Source organism: Solanum dulcamara, chromosome 7 (assembly GCF_947179165.1).
Source record: "Solanum dulcamara chromosome 7, daSolDulc1.2, whole genome shotgun sequence".
NCBI lineage: Eukaryota > Viridiplantae > Streptophyta > Magnoliopsida > Solanales > Solanaceae > Solanum > Solanum dulcamara.
This window is the reverse complement of record NC_077243.1, coordinates 13,712,721-13,730,914: the sequence shown is the minus strand read 5'-3', so window position 1 is coordinate 13,730,914 and position 18,194 is coordinate 13,712,721. Positions and strand designations below refer to the sequence as shown.

The 18,194-nt window shown below is 28.8% G+C and overlaps 1 protein-coding gene across 1 annotated transcript; it reads left to right on the top strand.

Moving 5' to 3' along the window:
• The first annotated feature begins 14,619 nt into the window (after window positions 1-14,619).
• Window positions 14,620-16,008, top strand: LOC129895014 (inositol-tetrakisphosphate 1-kinase 1-like). The gene has a single exon (XM_055970638.1). It carries the CDS (start codon window positions 14,792-14,794, stop codon window positions 15,779-15,781), a length of 990 nt encoding a protein of 329 aa, XP_055826613.1. The 5' UTR covers window positions 14,620-14,791; the 3' UTR covers window positions 15,782-16,008.
• Window positions 16,009-18,194: the final 2,186 nt, after the last annotated feature.

Genomic DNA, 18,194 nt, shown 5'->3' with positions numbered 1-18,194 from the left:
ACTGTATGTTCTTGTAAGGTACACTAGGTGATATATTGATTTTGTTTCTAGTGCTAAAGATTATGATGGTTCCATCCAAAGATTGGGTATTTTGTAATCACAACTGGCTCAAGGAAAAAGCTGATATGAAGTTCTTATGGTACAAATTTAGATTATAGCTAAGCGCTCATGAGTTCTGTTCTTCTGTTAGTTCCCATATAATCAAAAGTGACAAACTGAAACACTAAACCTATTTGCCATTGAGATATTCTTGCTGTTTAACATTCTATACATGTTGTTATATATCTGGATTTGAATTGCTTTGGTAGATTGTGAGAATGAGATAGTTGGTGAATGTGCTTGGTTAGCAAATCACATGTTTTGTCATAACTTGTTAGGTTACATGCTATGTGCGGTGAGCTTCTTTCTAAACCACATGCCACTAGGTTTATCTTTAGTGAAGAGTTATGTTTCTTATTATTTGATGGATTCATAATCTATTTGACGAGCTTTAAGACTCTAGAGTATTATAGGATCTTTGTCTGTATCATATTCAGTCTCATATTAAACTTTGCAGTTGAGATTCACTCTTGGGAATGTTGTCCTTCCCATCTTTGATTGTGTGTCTATTTGTGCTTTTACCCCTGGAATTTATAAGTGAAACTATCAGAGTTACATTTGTGTTCATGGATTTTGATTGTGTCTTCGGCATGGTTGCGTTATAATAAAACTATCAAAGTTTCCTTGTTGTAATTTACATTAAACATAAAAGGTTATTTTTTATCAGGGAAGAGTTATTGTAGCAAAGAACTGTAGCGCATTAGTTAATATAGATCGAGGAAAGTCCTGGAAGTGGCAGTGAGTCATAGTTCAAGTATTGCCTTATTTTAAGGATCACTGACAAACACTTTAATTTCCTGTCTAAGATCAAATCTACTTCTCTTGATTACCCAATAGACTTTGCACTAGCAAGTGACTAATGCATGCTTTTATATATGTGGAGGCATTCATAAAGGTTCTTGCTGTTACATTTACAAAATACAATACTGTCAAATATGAGTTCGCTGTAAACATATGATTGATTTTTGAGTTATGAGGCTTGTTTCTCTTCTCAGTCGTTGTCTCCTAGTCTGATCCGAGTCTTTCAATAAAAAGTACTTGAAGGTATTCCCCTTCTAAAAGGGAAGTCTTGAAATAACCGGTAAAGTTGCCTTATCCAGACCCTGCGCATAGAGGGAGATTTAGTGTACCGGACCTTCTTTTGAAGGTATTCCCCTTCTTCCTTGGGTTCCCTATAAAAGCCAGCTCATATCATCAACCCCAAAAGCAAATTGATGCAAAATAAAATCCTTTGACATGAAATATGTGCTAAAGTTATTTTTTCGAATATCCTCCCCTAAGAGAGTATCATGTCCTTTTATCGTAAATTCAGTTGCTCATCAGATGTGTAAATAAAATGAATTCATAGTATGCATTGTAATAATTGAGCCTGCTTTATCTGTGATTCATCTATGGACATGCAAAAGAAATGCACAGAAGTACCTTTGCTCTCTTCTATGTCTCTCTCCAACAAATTTTAGCGGGTCTAGAAACACGATGTCTTGCTCTAGAGCTTGTCTATTGAAGGTGCATGTAGATAGTTCTTGGCCCTCAAGGCTTTGGTCTAGTAGTAGGAGTGCAACTAGTGATATGTTGTTTAGCCGCACATCACGATTTCAATCCCTGCTAGCCTAGTATTTAGTGGAGACGGGTAGAGGGATGGGCTCATTATCCACCGAGTCTCGAACCATGCGCTAATGACCCTCAAGGATTTCTGGGTTATCAAAAAGAATTAAAGAGTGAATGTGGATGGTGCTTGGAGAAACGGTGAGGCTGGAGCTACTATCATTGTTCACGGTCGTTACTGATTGATTGTTGCCTACTATCTACGAATCTTTCGCACCAAACCTCCTGTTATTGATTTTCTGTGGTGCTTGTGAAAGAATGATTCTGTTGCATAGGAGCGGGGCTTTTACCTTGTGCACACCCAAAGGGTAGCGGCTGCGGGTTTTCCTTGTCATAAAAAAAAATGATTCTATTGATCTTGGCCAACGGTCAGTATAGGATGACTTTTGTTTTTCTTTTCTTGTTGATTTGTCAGGCCTATGAAAAATTGGTTAACCTTGATCAGTAATATCCTCCAAGGTTATTCGTTTTGCCAAGGAAAAATAAAAGAGCTACAGGGGGGGGGGGGGGGATGGAGCACTATTCGCTTGAAGTAAAGCAAGAACATATCCAGAATTGGGATCTCTCTCGCAATGTACGGTGGTTGTTCTCTTGAAGCTAGCTAGCCTTTATTCTTTTTGGAAGTCATGACAGACGGACCCACTTTGAGTTCGTTTCCTGTTTGACTTGATTCTTCCTTCTTCCAATGGTTACTCCTATAATTAGGCTTGAAGCTTCTATTAGCGTTGAGGTGAGATATAAGATATAAAAGGTGAGTGTTGAGTTCCATCCAACGGTAATCCTTTGTCATTTCAAATTTATTAGCCGATAGACGAAACATTGAGTCTTGGTTAGCAAAGAAATGAAGAGCCTTTGTGCATCTTAAAGTACTCCATAGAAATTGCAATAGCTGTGGAAAGTTCACCCCATTGGACTCTTTGACTGTTTTTTCTGAACTCGAGCCCTAGGTTCAAAATCATAATAGAGAGAAGGAAAGTTAGGTGATTTCTTTCTGTTTATTTAATCCTTGATTGATATAGTTATTTGGTACCTGTGTGCTGATTAAAGATAGTAGGTACCTATAAGCTAGTCCAAGCAGCGCATCTGGTCCGACACTATTGTTACTTAAAAAGGATCTAGTTTACTGAATACAGTCATGCCATAATCATGGGAAATAGGTAAGTTAATAATTAGTGTTATGCTCATATCATGGTAAACTCTGGAGGCATAGTACGACTTACAAGACCTTATGACATGGTATGTGTATTGGTTTAGGTGGTCAAACATACCATATGAGTACTTATATATATATATATGTAATGTACCCATTAGTATTGCATATACCATCAAATATTATGGTGGTGGTGTAGTAAGTACTCCTTCATTCTTAATAGAGTTATCTCATTTGAGCTTGAGAAATGAAGTCACATGTTTTACCCTCAAAGCGAATCTAGATTCGTGGAGCCTCCATTGAGTCCGGCCCCAAAACAGACTTTTTGGTTACTATAGACCCAAAATTCAAAAAAACATCATAGTAGTGATCACACACATTTTAAATATAGTTCGGCCCACAAATGGGCGAACTACAATTCTTTCTATTAACTTCTCACGTGAAGCTATATTTCTATCTTCAACAATAAATCTGGAGTTATTTATTTCACATTTTCTCATTCATCTTTGATCTTTTTCTACTTTATATTTCGATCTTTAAAATTTGATAACCATGTCTCAACAATCCGGAAGGTTTGTGTATTCAATTAAACAGGATGTTTGTAAATGCAAAGAGTATTGTAAACTGAAAACATCAAGGATTTCAAGAAATTCCGGTCATAAGTTTTGAAGTTGTGCACGTTCAAAGGTAAATAACTTAAGTTGTTCACTTCAAAATATTTGGATATTCACTTTAATTGCAAATATTCAATATCTAAGTAATTATGGAAAAACATCACTAGGCGTCGTAGAAATGAAATAGACATTGCTCCAGGTTGCATGGCACAACGATTTAGTTTATATAGGGAAATTGGTCATAAGAAGTATCGTTGTCCCGTCGACTTTTACTATTGATTGTAAGCAAATAAATAGTAAAATTTATTTTATGAAAAAAATTCTCACTTTTTCTCATACTCTTATTTTCCATGATTTTATTCATCAAATAGACTTCACAATACACATAAAATTGTGACATGATATAGCTTTACCTGAGAAGTTAATAGAAAGAATTGTAGTTCGTTTATTTATAGGCGAACTATCTTTAAATTTTGTGTGATGTTTTTTGGATTTTGGGTGCACTGACAGTTGATGTTGTTAACTTTGTTTCGTTACAGTTTGCCCACAAATGGATGAAGTGTCTGTTTTGGTTTGTAATATCTAAAAAAGTGTCCCTTTTTGGGTCGAATTCGCCTCCACACGGGTATAGACATCGAAAGAGAAACTAAAAAAATATTATTACTGCATATATATATATATATATATAACCTTTTATCTTGTGGTTGTAAGTATAAAAGAGAAGAGAAAGCTTAGATAAATCAAAGATGAATCGTATCTAGTCATAGATAACATAACGTATACGCAAATTTGTTGAGACAAGTTTTTCAGAAACATACAATTTGGTCAACTTAATTCTTTAATGCATAAAACTAATATTTTTCTACTTTCATAATGAACATCATCATTTTTGCATTGTATTATTTATAAATAGAATCAACGGTTGCGTTTTTTGACCTTTGTTTGATGACTCTCCTAGTCTTCCATGGATTTGGAGAAACCGGAAGAGAATTAACAGAAATTAAAAAGGTTTTATTCAAAATTTTGCTATATGATATCTCTTAAAGCGAAATAGACATGCACACAAGTGTCCAACGAATTGCGCAAAATAATCACCAATTACCCGATTCACTAATTCTGCACATGATTTAGGTACGGAGATACCTGTTAATTATTATTCGTTGGTGGGACTACTGAATAGAAGTATATACACTTGACTTTGAGCTCGAAGTTGGAAAACAAAAGATTCCTAGAAGAAAGATACAGAGAATGTTTGGTAGAGCTTAAAAAAATAACTTTTATGTATGAGATGCTTTTAGAATTTTGAAGTGCTGAAAGTTATTTTTATAAATAAGCAGTTGAGTATTTGGATAAAAGTGTTTATGCCAAAGAAATGAGGAAAATAATGTGAATTTTAGGGTAAAAAGAATAAAAATGATAGTTTGGGAATTTAGTTAAAATATAACGGATATAAAAGTAATTTCTATGGTCAAAGAAAATGGCTTTAAGCACTTGGAGAAAAAAAGTTAGAAATCCTAATTTTTTATTTTTGACTAACTTTAATAACTTTATGATTTAAAATTAGTATTAAACAAATAGCACAATAAGCTAAAATGGACTTATAAGTTGGTTGCCCATCCAAATGGGCTCATAAATAAGAATTCAAACACTACTAAACATTCTTTACTTTTTTTTTAAACAACTGTACACTATATTAAATTCCCTCTGTCACTTTTGACACTTACTTCTAAATCAATAAATAAAATAATTTAATATTTTCTTGTTCGTTCATTTTTATTTATCCACTATTCTATTTTAAAATATCTAATAATATTTTTTTAGAGTATAAAATCAATGAATAATTTATCATGATGTATCTATTTTATTATTGCTATTAAATACTAATTATTTTTTAATATTTAAGTAATTTATATTTAATAGGAGTGATTTTATAAAATTATTTTTATAATTTATTACTTTTTAATTAATACGTCAAATTAATAGTGAACAATTATTGTTGTACTTGAACAGAGGGGGTATATCACTTTTTGATGGTTAACTAGAGATTAATGCACAACCTTTAATTAAACTGCGATTACTATGGTCTCTCTTTTTCAAAATCTAGGCAAAAATTAATTTCTCTACTCAATCCTATAATGATAAGTTTTTAAAATTTTAAGTCGCGTCAATCTAAGGGCCAAGTTTGACCATAGACCTTCTTTCAATTATTTAAAATAATATTTGAAAATTATTTCAAATTAACATTTTGTTGGATTCACAAATATGCACTAACAATATAATAAATTTAACTTGTTATATATAAAACGTTGTTTATGTTTTATCCTAATCTTATCAATTTTAAATATATTTATCTTAAATAACTTAAATTTGTAAATATCCTGTTTTTTTACACCGTGCACAATACATAAACTGAAAATTATCTTTTATTAATGAAAAAGAGTTTGATTATCAATTCATCTTGTTTTCGAGATAGGAAGTGATTAAATGAATGAACATAAACTCACAGCTATACCGCGCTTTTGACCAAAATAGAGATTAGATTGATTTCTTAGACATGAAATCAACTAGGACCGAAATGACTATCGACCTATCTTAAGTATATGTTAGTTCGAAGGACAAAGTGAGTTGCTCAAGTGGTTGAGAACCTTCATGGATATATTGAGAATTCAGATCACAATAAGTGGAAACACTGTCGATCGTTCTGGAAAAAAAAATTAGTTCAGAGTTTAAGAAAATCTCAACAAAAAATAGAGCATCACATTCCTTTATGTGAATCGCTATTACTTCTTCAGTCTTTGCTTAAGAAAACAAATGTCCGAAAATGTAAATTGCTTTTAGCTATTTTATATTTACAATCTAACTGGAAAGTGCAATTGCAATTGAGTCTTGAATTTAGGCAATGTACACAAAAACATATCCTCATTCCGTTTTCATATTACTTTGATAGAACCATTATTAACTTGACACACCATTTAATTTTTTAAAATTACAATTACCTCTCTAAATTAATATTTGATAAATTAATAAATTTTTTAAGAAAATATTTTTTTCAGGTATCAGATTGGGCGAGTGGAACAAAGCACCGATTTCGATAAGATAATAAGATAATATATTCTTAGAAGACCCCTATATAAATATATGGTCCCATTAATATTATAAATTAGTAATTGTTTCAAATTATAAAAATATCTAAACCAATTTAGTCAAATATGATTCTAGTATTATTTTTTTGTTAAAATTTAAATTTAGTTGAAACTCGTATCTAACTTTTATTATTACATTCAAAACTTTCGATGTTGTCTTCTCGAACTGCACCATAAATTGTGAAGAGTACTAGACGCGATAAGTACTTCGTTATGTGTAACTGGTTCCAAAGATAATGCATCGTCTTCAACTTCATCATCAACTTCGCTTCCTCTGATGGTATCCACAATTTCTTTTAAGTTCTGTACCTCTGAACATGTATAATTTTCTCCCGGATAATCTAACAGGCTATTAACATCCATCTTTATTATGGTAACAGAGATTATTAATCATGACCCCAAATTTATGAATGTCGTTTTCACAAAAAGGTTTATTTAAATTTCTTGAGGCTTCATCGCTGAACGATGTAATCAAAATTAACCTTCATTGAATCTCGAAAACATTATTTAAATTAATAAATATTAATTTATCGATTAAATAATACCTCTATAAAATAATAATATTTTATGGTCCCGACAATATTAATTTAGAGAGATTTTACCATAAAAGTATATTTTACTAAACTAACTTTATTAACGATGATTTGAAACTCTAAATTTGACTACAACTATTATTATTTTATACCATTATTTAATACTAGGAATAAAAATATATATTATAATCTCAATTTTACAAATTGAACAACTAAATTAAAATAACTATTTTTAATATGAGAATCAAATTAATATAAAATCGACGGAGTATTACTATATATTCAACGACACAAGTTTCTTCCGGCTCTTTTTAAAATTCACTCACTTTTAAGCAGATTTAGATTCCGATTTGGAAGGAAAAGAAAAAACAGAAAACTTGCGCTTGCCACAAATTAATATAATATCTCTTTTTTTCTTATCCTTAAATTTGTTTGGGTCAATTTACGTTATATGAATTGCTTCAAATTTAGAGGGATCAATTCCAGTTGTAGTGAAATTGACATATCAGAAGCATATTGAACAAATTACACTAAAATTGACAAACTACAACTTGATCGAATCACAGTCGTACATGACGGGAGCAAACCTACCGTCGCATATTTACCACAGCTTTCCACCGCGTGGCCACTATTCTCACGCATTTAAGTATTAAGATTCTGATATGAATTTAAATTAATCGAGCCCTAAAAGGTGATGTGCCACCTCTTTACGGCCTTTATTCATATTTATATTTTTTTCTTTTTTTTTCGATCATTTTTTCTTGCGTTTAATTATTTATTTTATTTTTAATATCTCAAAAATTCTTTACATTTAATTACTCCACTTTACCTCCCATTATAGTATATCTTAACTACTAATAATCCACACCTCTTCAATTTGTCCTCTTAATAATATTCATAACTTCTTTTTTTTTAATCTTCATAACCCCCAAAATTTATTTTATAAGTTCATGACACCTTATGGTATTCCTCCATTTTGCCTATATACATTCACATTTTATACAAAGAATATTTCCATTCAAGGTTATTTTTTCACTTCTCCATCACTATAGCATACATAGGGTGAGGTAGACAAATGGTAATCATCACATCATATGGTTGCTTTCATGGTTAAGAACTATGGTTGGCAAAGCTGTAAAGAATCTATGGATAAGAATATTTCTTTTGATTTTTTAAATTATATTCTTTTCATTTTAATTTATGTGGCACTATCTATTTTTTAAGAGTTAATTTGACTAATTTTTTAAACTAATTTGAATATTTTAAGACCAAAAAAATCATGGAGTATCTAACAATTTCTTATAATTATATTCTTAATTTGTGTTTGTAGGGATGAAGAAGAAAGCTCAAGAACATAAAAAAGTAGAGAAAATTGTGAATTTCAGAAGAAAATGATATAGAGTCTTATAATTAAATTATTATTATTATAGTAATTCTATCTCTCTACCTCTTCTCTATTTTTCATTTATGAACTCTATTGAAGAACTTAAAATATATTTTATAAACTCTTTTATCTCCTTACTTTCTCTTTTTTTCCTTAAAGTTTTATTTTGGTATTTATTTTGATTATATAGCTCTTTTCATCAAAGAGTGGTGATGCTCTAAATGAAATCAAGGATTAACTGGTTATTGCTTTCGTACATGAACTTTGATGGAGTTTGAGAAAAAGTTTCAGCGAAAAAAGAAGTTGGATATTTTATTCCAATCTCTTTAAAATGTTCTTTGAATTTTAAAGAGGTTGATAGTAATCATATATAGAAATACAAATTGGTTTGAAAGGGTAATCATATCTCCCCATGAAATATATTATTCATTTTTGGATTCTTTCTAATTTACAAATATCAACCTCTTTAATTGCATCTTACAATAATTAACTGAGAAATGTAAGTGTCACTAACTCATATTAACAAATAAAAACCTAATTAGAAAGTTGTTCACATTTAGTTTTTTTCTTTGTACAAGTTCTCTTTTAACATTTATCCAATAAAAAAAAGATTACTCAAGATTATTTTTTTAACATTAATATTTTAACATTTTATTACCGCACAAAGCACAAATAAGTACACTAGTATATATATAAAGGGGGATCATAGAAAAGGTGATGTGACACCTTTCTATGGCTTCAATTCATATTTATCTTTTTTCTCTCCTTTTTTTGGCTTTTACTTTCATTTCTTTCAATTATTTTATTTTATAAAATCATCTCCTTAATACATAAATTCGACTCTCAACTAATATTAGTAATGTCCATAACTCCTATCTTTTCATATTCATAACTCTCAAATAATTTAATATATAAATTGATGAATCCTTAAAATCACACTTATAAAAACCTATTCTTAGACTTATATGATGATTATTTTATTTTTCATTTCTCCTTATACTTCATCTTTTGTCTTTTTGGTTGGTCATTTTTTTGTCTTCCTTGATTTGATTTTGGAGGAGACATATCTATATTGAAGATTGTTAGACATTCTTGCATAGTTCAATTTTATGAGGTAAAATGATTTGGTATGCCTAATATAATTATTCCTTTTTTTATTGCAATTAAACATTTAGCATTATTATTTTTGGATTCTTCATGGTACGAATCATAATTTTTTTAAAAGAAAATAATTTGATTTTTTTTTTGATTTTTTTTGTAGCTTCTAGAGATATTTTTTCAATTTTGACTTCTTTTTGTAATTTCTAATGATTTTTATTATTTTTACTTTTTATAGTTTTTGGACAATTGAATTATGTTACAGTGGTAACATGGTCTTTATTTTCTTTTTAACTCATAATTAGACATTCTTTAAAGTTTTTATTTGATTAGTTAACTTCATTTTTATGTATTTTTTAATTATTATTGTAAGGTTAACTTATTGTATTTTCAGGGTGTATATTACATATGGTATTATATTGTATATGTAAGGAGAATTGAAATGGGAATATAATATTTGGGAAGAAGAAGAGAACAGGTGGAGGAGAGAAAATTCCCATATCCGTCCACCATGAAGGAGCTTTGTCACCTCAAGACATTTATATATATATATAATCATAACTAATTTCATTTTAGTGATTAGTTAAGAGCAAACAACGCAAACCACATTATTAATATTTTTTATGAATGTCCACTACTTCAAAAATTTACTCTCATTATATCTCCATTACTTTTTTTTTTTCATTATGAAAATAACCTCCATTTTTATGACCATCATTCTTATAATCATACACCTTCATAACCTCATTCATTACCTTCATGATTAATTTCATGTTTATGATTGTTAGAAGTTTTTCAGATATCACTACTATAATTTGTTGTGTCTAAACTCGAAATGTAAAAATATCCGATTAGGCTGAAAATGATTAAGTAAAGTTGATTGTCTCTTTCAATCTTATCTAGATAAAAGAATTCTATCTATCTTTTTTTCTCATTTTTTTGATAATTTTTCCTGATTATTGTATAAAAATGAATATGTCAATTGCAACTTCTTCATTTATTCATATTCTTAAATATAAAAACTTAATCGTCTTTATTTTTCTTACTTTCATGACTTTTAATGATCATAACTCCTAAATTATATTAATAGTCATGTTCATGATATCATTCAATATTCCATATTGTCATATAAATAGAGGCATTATAAAATTTTCTAATAAAAATATGATCAACTTTACATGTATAGAAAAGTTAGGGATCAAATAAGGGGTATTTTAAAAAATATAACAAATTACAAATTATGAGAATATGGTCATTTGATCATGCAGTAAAAAATGTGGTCATTTGATCCTACAATAAAAAATGTGCTCTAGAGAATTTAAATCAAAAATTATTTCTTTTATCTCTCTTATTTATTGAGAAAAACATCAAAATTCATTATTTAATTCTCTTAATAACAAATTTATGTTTAAAGTGTTAAACGAAAGGTCATTTATATAAATTCATAAGGATAACAAAAAGTCGTATCTTTTCTTTTTTCTTTCTACCATAAAAAATGTGAATGTATGATTAATTTGTATTTAGTTTATTATTATTAAAAGCAAAACATGTTTCTTTTATTTTTTCCCCACATCAAAGAAAGAGTTATCTTTTGAAGAGTTATTACTCCAATTTATTTATAATAATTACCACGATAATATTGTAATATTAGGAATAATTGTATGTATGTTGTCAAACTTTTTATTGTTATATATATATATATATATATATATATATAAAAATTATCCAACTTTTGGTACTTTTTCTCCATTTCTTTGTCACTCCCTGATAATCTCTATACTTATTGGAGTAGATAAGTATCATCCAAATCATTAAATAATATCATGATTTATCTTTTACATCTCATTTTACGTTATGTGTTTTATTTTTTAATTTTCTGTTGTAAAAGTATAACTTCAACGGTAATATTTCACTATCTCAACTTAATTATCTCTTTTCGCAATGCTCTATATACGACAGAAAAATGCATTAAATGAGTGACATAAGAGTATTGAATATCGAAAAAATTAATTAAAAAAAAGATCTCTCTAACTTTTGATTTTCGTGCATAATTATATCGGTACGAGCATCGAATATTAAAAAAAATATCTTTATTATTTATTTTTATTATGGAGTTATTTATACAAAAAATAATTTATGATCCGATAGATCCAATATTGTTAGTTGAACCAATTATATTGCTATAAAAATTGTTGAATTTGGTATGAGAATATGATAATTAAATTGTCAATTAACTGAAACTTTTTATTTTAACCTTTATATTTTTATTTTTTTCATCAAAAATTTTAAATTAAAAATACAACATTTAGCAATTTTTCTGAATAGATAAATATCAAAATCATAACTTAATTTATATATTTTTAATTACATTATTTATTAAAAATTTATTAAATAGTGTCATTAATTATTTAAAAATATATTCTCTTTTCTTATAACCGCGCAAGGCGCAACTAAATACACTAATAGATATTAAACATCACACAGAAAACAAAATAAAGTAAATACGAGTTTTTTTTATTCTATTGCGTGCACTGTAACAAAATTTCAAAGTAGAGAGCGACCAAAATACAGTTTAAATCAAAAATGGAGATTCCCAAATCTTTTTCTTATTATAAATTTATTAAATCAGGAATTTATCAAGTCAGCTCCAAATGCCCATTTTACCCTTTTGGTAATCTCGAGGTACCCTTTGAACAAAGCTATTTATTAAATATTGCATGTTGTTCATCTTTTTATTCCTATTTATAATTTAGTACCATTAACAAATTAGAATGCTAATATATTTTTCTACTATATCTGTGTTGTATTATGCTTATTCGCATTTGTCCTTTAAGACAAAGCAAACTTTATTTATTATCTATTCCATTAATTACCATGTTTTCTTTTAATTGCTTAATCAAACAATCACACTTAACAACGTAGCTATAAGTACCTAATTATTCCAAATTATTCCGTTTGTCCAATAATAATGTTCACTATTAATTTGTCACAGAGATTAAAAAAGAGTAAATAATAGAGGTAATTGTATTAAATCACCCTTATTAAATACAATTTATTTAAACATTGAAAAATATATAATATTTAATAGTAAGGGTAAAATAAACACATCATGGTAAATTAATCATTGATTTTATAAATTGAACAAGTATTGTTGGACATTTCAAAATAGTATACTCCCTCCGTTTCTATTTTACTTGTCAAATATTTACTAATTTGATTTCCTTTTTTACTTGTCAATTTTGACAAATCAAGAAAAAATAATTTTTTTCTTCTTATTATACCCTCAATTTATTAATATTGAGTTAATATCTTTGAAAAATGTAGTGAGTAAATATATTTAAAACTCTATCAATTAATAGGGGTAAAATAATAAATTCACTATATCAATTATTATATTCTTAATAAGTGTATCAAGTCAAAATTTAATAAATAAAAAAAAACAAAAAAATAATAGATAAATAAAAATGACGGAAGAATACTACTTTAAATAAAGGTATCTGCTTTCTATTGCTCTGCATGTTATCTTCTGCTAAATTATTTCGCAATTATACTTTATACGAAGCCACTATCTATTTTCTACTGCCATGCATGTCGTCTTCTGCTTTTAATTCCCACTTACGCACACTTTTATCAAAGCTAAGATAACTGCTAATCACACTAAGAAAAACATATAAAATATCGAAGATCAAAATCGAGGATGTCCTCAAATTCTGATAAATTGATACAAAATTGACGGATTCGATTACGCCACAAAAAGATAGATGGGTTGGTTTTAAAAAATCAATGGACTGCCTTGATTAAAACGGAGTAACGTTTGTCGATTTCCTTAATTAAGAAATATCGATTTTTATAAAATGGATGAAGTAATTCATCATGAATATATAATATTAAATTATAGCAATTTGGAATTGATCGAAATATTTAACATGATATTGAATAATCTATCATTTTACTATGTGTGTTTTTGATAAAATATTTTTATTATTTTTATTAATACTCCTTAAGTGCAGTTTTGCATTTTAAGAAATCGAGACATCGTCCACCAATTTTCTAAACAAAAAATTGTTGGTGAAATTACAATTAAAAAATAAAATGTCTTCAGGATAAACTCTGGACAAGAGTTGAGTTCAAACTCCATAAAAAGAAAACTTTCGTTCAATTACTAAAAATTCTTTTTTTGACTAACTTTTATACACTATTTATTTTCTTATATCACAACAAAGGAAGATCATCACTATTTATATGTGAGAGACTCTTTCTTACAATGAATAGAAAGATAATGAAGAAGTAAATAGTTAGGGTAGATAAAAGGCCTTAAGATTACATAATTAGGTTATAAGGTATAATGAAAGAATAAAGAGTGAAATAAAAAGAATTTTTTCAAAGAGAAGTTTATGGTCTACCACATTCAGCCACTTATATCACTAAATACAAGGTAAAAAAAATGGCATCAACTCCCCAACCGGACAAAAGTAATTGCTGCACTATGACTGTGCAACGGTTTTGGAGTAATTCACAAATGAATTGCCTGTTGGAAAAAGCAGCAACCAACACAAGGGAAAACAACAGTTTTGACCTCTAAATAAAGCAAATTAAGATCACTAAATATTAATATTAAAATGCTAAGACCAACAAAAACAAAAACGATGGAAGTATGCAAAAAAAAATTCTGAATTTCTTATTGTCATGTTGTCTATTACTATGAAATAAGAGAAACTAGTGAGAAAACGACAGAGAGAATAATAGTAAATAAATTTATAGTATATATCACTATCCTTATAAATCTTACTTATAAGGAAAATAAATTAATGTAGATTATATTCTTATCTACTATGCTGAAATTGTTGAAAAGCAATTACATTTTTGGACAAATTTTAAAAAGTATGTATGATACGTAATAAGGACTAATATTTTCTCATTTTTAAGTCAAAATCAGACATACAAATTAAAATCGATAAGATACTTTTAATATTTGTTATTGCCATGTTGTCCTTCTAGCATCTCTACATATATAGACTCCCAATATCAATAATATCTCCATACTTCGTTCCTAAAATCCTCTCTTTAATCAGTAATCTCTTCCTCTTTGTTTTTTCGACGTTAAGAATTCTTCCAATAATTCCAAAAAAGTGCGATAAATATTCCTTTTTACGTTGTAAGTAGCCATGTCTGAATCACTATTAGCTGGAGAGAGGTTCCGCATTGGCTACGCTCTTGCACCCAGAAGTGTTAGCAGCTTCATCCAAGATTCTCTCCTCGTTTACGCTAAACAACGAGGCATTGATCTCATCCCAATTGATCTCGGAAAGCCATTGATAGAACAGGGTCCTTTCGACTCTGTTTTCCACAAGCTCTATGATGCAGAATGGAAGAAGCAATTGGAAGAATTCTCACTTGAAAACCCGACTGCTATCATGGTCGACCCGATTGAATCCATCGAGAAGCTCCACAATCGAGTCTCCATGCTCGACGCGGTTGGTCAATTGAAAATCGAGAATCTAGAAATTCCTCTGCAGGTTTTTGTTGATTCCAACGAAAGCCTGCAGGATGCAATCGCTAATCAGGCGATGAAATTTCCCCTGATTGCGAAGGCGTTGATCGCCAATGCTACGGCTGACGCTCACCAGATGTTTCTAGTATTAAATCGAGACGGATTAAACGGAATTAAAACCCCAATCGTATTACAGGAATTCATAAACCACGGGGGAGTGATTTTCAAGGTTTATGTAGCAGGGGATCATGCGAAGTGCGTGAAAAGGAAGTCGTTGGTTGATATAACCGAAGAGAAATTGGGGAATTCGGACAACTTGATTCCGTTTTCCCTGATATCTGAGTTTGCTGAAGGCGACGAGAATTTAACGAAGCTGATGGAGGCAGCAGAGATGCCTCCATCAAGCTTCGTAAATGAAGTTTCAAAGCAGTTACGACATGCTTTGAAACTTCATCTTTTTAATTATGACATGATAAGGGATAGTAGAGATGGAAATCGGTATCTAATTATTGATATCAATTATTTCCCTGGTTATGCTAAGGTGCCTGAATATGAACTTATGCTGACTCCCTGTTTTCTTGATATTGCACGCCAGAAGCGTAGCAAAGAGACTGAAAATTTTGACCATGAGGCAGATTCTAATGGTCATAAGGTGGACAATTAATAATTTAATCATGTTAGTTTGATTTGTACCGATTAAGATTATTGGGCATTTACTGTTTGATTTGCATTTAATGTATGGAGTAAGTTAACATTTGGGACTATTGATGATATTCAAATGTTCGAATAAACCGTCTGTTTCCTTAATTAAGAAGCAGAAGATGTAAATTACGTTGAGTAATAGAGTCATAATTAGCGGCTAAATTAAAAAGTCCAAAATTTTAATCTCAATTCAATAGCAATTCTTTTCCTTTAGTTTTCGCTCTCTTTCACACGTAGTTCCGAAAGAAGCACTAGTAATTCTCAGACCTTGTTTGATTAGTGAATTATTTCAGAATTATTATTATTACCCTCTATGATAAGTTATTTTCATAATTTTATTATAACAAAACATGGAAATAAATCATTTTAAAATTAATTTTGATATTTATTATTCCTTTTTCCTTGTACTAAACAAGCCCTTAAGAGTTATTGTTTTTTCATCTTGAAAAAACAAATGTGTAAGAATATTTGGAAAATTGATAGCTCATGATGATATTCGATCATGAACAATTGCATGCTTTTAATCTTCAATAAAAGTAGGGGAATTTATTCATTACACAAAGCTAAAAGCATGAAACCAGCATAAACCATAAAATCAACTTTCCTATAAAAAATAATAAATGAATAAAACCAATTATAATTATTAGCATTTCAAAAAATCTTGGGAAATGAATAAAGGAATTTGTAGTTAATGTTACCAGTAAAACAATAAAAAAGAATATTGTATTTCTCTTTTATATGCTAAAGTGGACAAGTAAAAATAAAAATTCATATTTAACATAGTGGACAAGTAAAATTGAACGGATGAAGAAGAACTATAGAATACTTGTTTGACGGTTTGAAGTTGTGAAATAGCAACAAACGATGTCCTCAATTTCATTTTATGTGTCTTGACTTGACACTAAGTTTAGGAAAATAGAAAGACTTTTGAATATTATAATTTTAAATCAAAATTAAATTTGTTTAATATACCAAAATACCTCATAAGTCGTCTTAAACACATGATACACATTACAATTTTAATGGATTTAAAATAAATCTACTAGACGAGTCCAATTAATCTTCAAACTTTAAGATTCGTAAAGGTTTTCTGGAGGCTACTTTGCCCTAAACATTAGCTCATGCTTATAAAAAAGAATAAATATTCTGAAAGAGACGTCTCGAAATCTCATAAACTCATGAGATATTCATAAAAAGGTCATGACATCAAATATTACATTTATCGAAGCTATCGTACAATGTTCCATGCGATCAAATACATCGCAAAAAGGTCCAATCATCCTAGTTCCTACCTCCGACAACTACATAATAATAGTCCTCGAATTACAAAGAAAATCTAAAGAGAAAAATCAAGGAAAGAACATAATTGCACTCACATATATTCATCAATAAAATCTCTATTAAATCATATTTTATTTGCGATTACACTTTATTTTTATCACTTTAGAAATTGTGATAAATACACATATTAAATATAGATTAAAGACTTAATTAAAAAATAACATTCTTTCTTAAATAAATTAAAGCGTAAATAAGACACAAAAATCTAAACAAAGAGAGAAATCATCTCTCTCTCTCTATTTAGAAAATTGATAGCTCAAGATGATATTCGATTGTAAATTTAAATTCTTAGATACCTTGTATGAGTAATATTCAATACAAATAGGGCTTATATAAAGTTAATTCCTTTTCTCTTTTCTCTCTTGAAAAGTCAATGCAAACATTGATAGCTCAATGGTGTGATGCAGAGAATATTAACTTTTGAAAATTATTATCAATTTTATTTTTTATATTTGTTTGGTTAAAATTTTTTAAATATTTTCTTAGGAAATTAAATTTCTTTAAAATAAAGGAAATGACTTTTCTAATAGACTTAGAGAAAGAGAAACACACCTTCACCACCACTCTCTCATCGTTTCATAGTATTTGTCTAAATTATATACATATTTTTTAGAATAATATTTCTATTTATATATCGAATACCAAAAACTAACGAGAAATTACTTATTTTTCTAAAAAATATTTTTCATATCAAAGAGAATATTTTCAACGAAAACATTTGTTTTCTTATCTAAGTAACCGAACGCACTCCAAGAGAAGATGTTCGATATTGAAAATTGGCAATATTGCAATATTCATTTCATACCTAGTAGGGAATTTATTCGTTATACAAGGAATGGCTGACGGTCCACTTCATTTATTAATTAAGTTCGTTCTTAACTTGTGGATTCCACTTAAAGCCATTCCAAAAAGTAATACTATTGTTTTAGGCTTGGTTTATTAATGTGTGATAAATTTATCATCTTTTTTGTTAAATTTTTAAACTTGTTTTCTTGTTAAAAAATTTAATTTTTTTTGGGTGAAAAACAGTTTGT

Coding starts and splice junctions, on each gene's coding strand:
- LOC129895014 (XM_055970638.1), top strand. CDS start 14,792: ATGTCTGAATCACTATTAGCTGGAGAGAGGTTCCGCATTGGCTACGCT.